Below are 2,423 nucleotides of genomic sequence, written 5' to 3' on the forward strand. Positions count from 1 at the left end.
AGCCGTGTGTCGCGCTCGTTCAGCGCCTCGTTTCGCTTCGACGGCTTTCTGCCCGAGTCCCGTCGGATTGCATCGGCTGTGGGGATGAAGACCACAACTCCCATGATTCCACACTCAGTCACGGCGTCATCAAACTACGCCTTTGTCTATTTGTTTATTTTGAATACGCGCCCTCTAGTGGCGAAAATTACATATTGTGCCTTTAAAAGTAACTTTCCCCAACACTGCTCATATGTGACAGAAATGATGTGAAATCTGATGTTGTGTGTGTTAGTCTCGCCGCTCGCATCTTGTGGCGTCTGGATAAGCAGGGAAGCGTGGTCTCCGACACGCAGCTGGCCGCGCTGGAGGAGCTGGAGGACCACATCTACGACATCTCCGAAGACGACCTCAAGGACTTCAAAGTCGACATACACAACTTCCTAGACTACTGGCCTCGTTCCAGCAAACCACACACAGTGGACAGCGTCTCCAAAATGCTCGGAGTGGTGTGTGAACGTACAGTTCTTGGTTTTGTTTAAACATGATTCAGATAACATTGTCTTTATTAAAAACGTGCGAAACCGTCATTAAATAAAGTTTATTCCAAGTGCAGCACACACGGTGAGAATGCACAACAAATTCACTCATTGAATATCTTGCAGAAATGATGCATGAAATACAGATTTATTCAGACATTTCTCACATTATCACAGATTACACCGCAAAAAATTATTCTCTTGCTTAGTGTTTTTGTCTTGTTTTCTAGTATACATATCTAAACATTCTTGAATCAAGATACAAGTAAAATGATTTAAGATATTAAGTCTTGTTTTCTAAAAATATAATCAAAAGTTTGTTAGTTTTTGCTTAAAACAAGCAAAAATATCTGCCAATGGGGTAAGAAAACTAATCTTGCTTAGCCTTTGAATTAAGATTATTTTTTTTACCCCACTGGCAGATATTGTTGCTTTTTAACAAAATTTGGATAATATTTTCAGAAAACAAGACCTATATATAAACAAGTCATTTTACTTCCCTTACGAAAAATAAGTTTATTCAAGTGTGCTATTACTATAGTTTTTTTAAACTAAAAAATAGGAAAGTATACTTTCAGTCTACTTTTTAGGTACTTCTCAGAAATATACTTAAAATGACTTTTAAGTATTTCCAAGTGCAGCACACACGGTGAGAATGCACAACAAATTCACTCGTTGAATATCATGCAGAAATGATGCATGAAATACAGATTTATTCAGACATTTCTCACATTATCACAGATTACACCGCAAAAAATGATTCTCTTGCTTAGTGTTTTTGTCTTGTTTTCTGGTATACATATCTAAACATTCTTGAATCAAGATACAAGTAAAATGATTTAAGATATTAAGTCTTGTTTTCTAAAAATATAATCAAAATGTTAGTTTTTCCTTAAAACAAGCAAAAATATCTGCCAATGGGGTAAGAAAAATAATCTTGTTTAGCCTTTGAATTAAGGTTATTATTCTTACCACATTAGCAGATAATAACACTCTATTCAAGCAGAGTGTTCTGATGTTGCAACTTAGTACTTCTAAATTATGAAGTTTTTGATGTAAAATCATTATTAGTGGACCTCAGAGAGCTGTTCAAAATAAAAAAACAAAGGCAGTTCATGACGCCTTTAACAAAGATAAAATAAAACCGTGTTTCAATTTTTCAAATTCAGATGTAACTCTGTAACTCTTCTTCTATGTGTGTCAGATCAACTGTAACGGGTTTATGGTGAGCGATCAGCGAGGGCTGCAGGCCGTCGGCGTCGGCTTGTTCCCGAACCTGTGTCTGGTCAATCACGACTGCTGGCCCAACTGCACCGTCGTCCTCAACAACGGCAAGTAAGTCGAGAAACCCCGGTCTTCACATCCTCTGGAGGAGCGTGAGAGCAGACAGGTGAAAGTATGGTGGGTGGGAGAGGAATCAGAGAGAAGATGCCAGAGGAACTGAGAGTCTGAACTGAAAGAGTCGGGAAGGGAATAACCCCGCGGCTCATGTGATGCAGGTTTCCATGAAAAGCGTGCATTAACCGAATACTGTGGCCTGTGTGTGCCATACCATACAGAGATCATTAGAGCATGCTATGTACATGCATTTTTGTCTAATCACGTTTGTGAAATGTCACATTCAACTCATGATGTGCAGAAAAGAGCTTCTCAGTCAACGGGATTCAATGAAAGGAGAGCACAGAGAGTGCAAGGAAACCAACTACTTCTAATTTGAGCAATAAATCCACTCACATGTGTGGCATCAGATATACTAGCATTCAAAAGATTGGGGTCAGATTTATTTGAATTTATTTAGAAAGAAATTAATACTTTTATTCATCAGGGATGCATTTAATCAAAAGTGTCAGTGAAGACATTTATAATGTTACTAAAGATTTCTATTTCAAATAAATGCTGTTCTTC

At 38.1% G+C, this 2,423-nt stretch overlaps 1 protein-coding gene across 2 annotated transcripts in view; it reads left to right on the plus strand.

The window, feature by feature from the left end:
* LOC107712675 (histone-lysine N-methyltransferase SMYD1-like) overlaps positions 1–2,423 on the plus strand; it is an 18,885-nt gene that overhangs the window by 2,409 nt on the left and 14,053 nt on the right. For both annotated transcript variants that reach the window (XM_016517986.1, XM_016517993.1), the window contains exons 3-4: positions 275–488; positions 1,723–1,853. In XM_016517986.1, the coding sequence (XP_016373472.1) occupies positions 275–488; positions 1,723–1,853 (345 nt within the window). The remainder of the gene's footprint in view (positions 1–274; positions 489–1,722; positions 1,854–2,423) is intronic.

The sequence above is a fragment of the Sinocyclocheilus rhinocerous genome, unplaced genomic scaffold (assembly GCF_001515625.1).
Source record: "Sinocyclocheilus rhinocerous isolate Xijiao unplaced genomic scaffold, SAMN03320098_v1.1 scaffold493, whole genome shotgun sequence".
Classification (NCBI taxonomy): Eukaryota; Metazoa; Chordata; class Actinopteri; order Cypriniformes; family Cyprinidae; genus Sinocyclocheilus; species Sinocyclocheilus rhinocerous.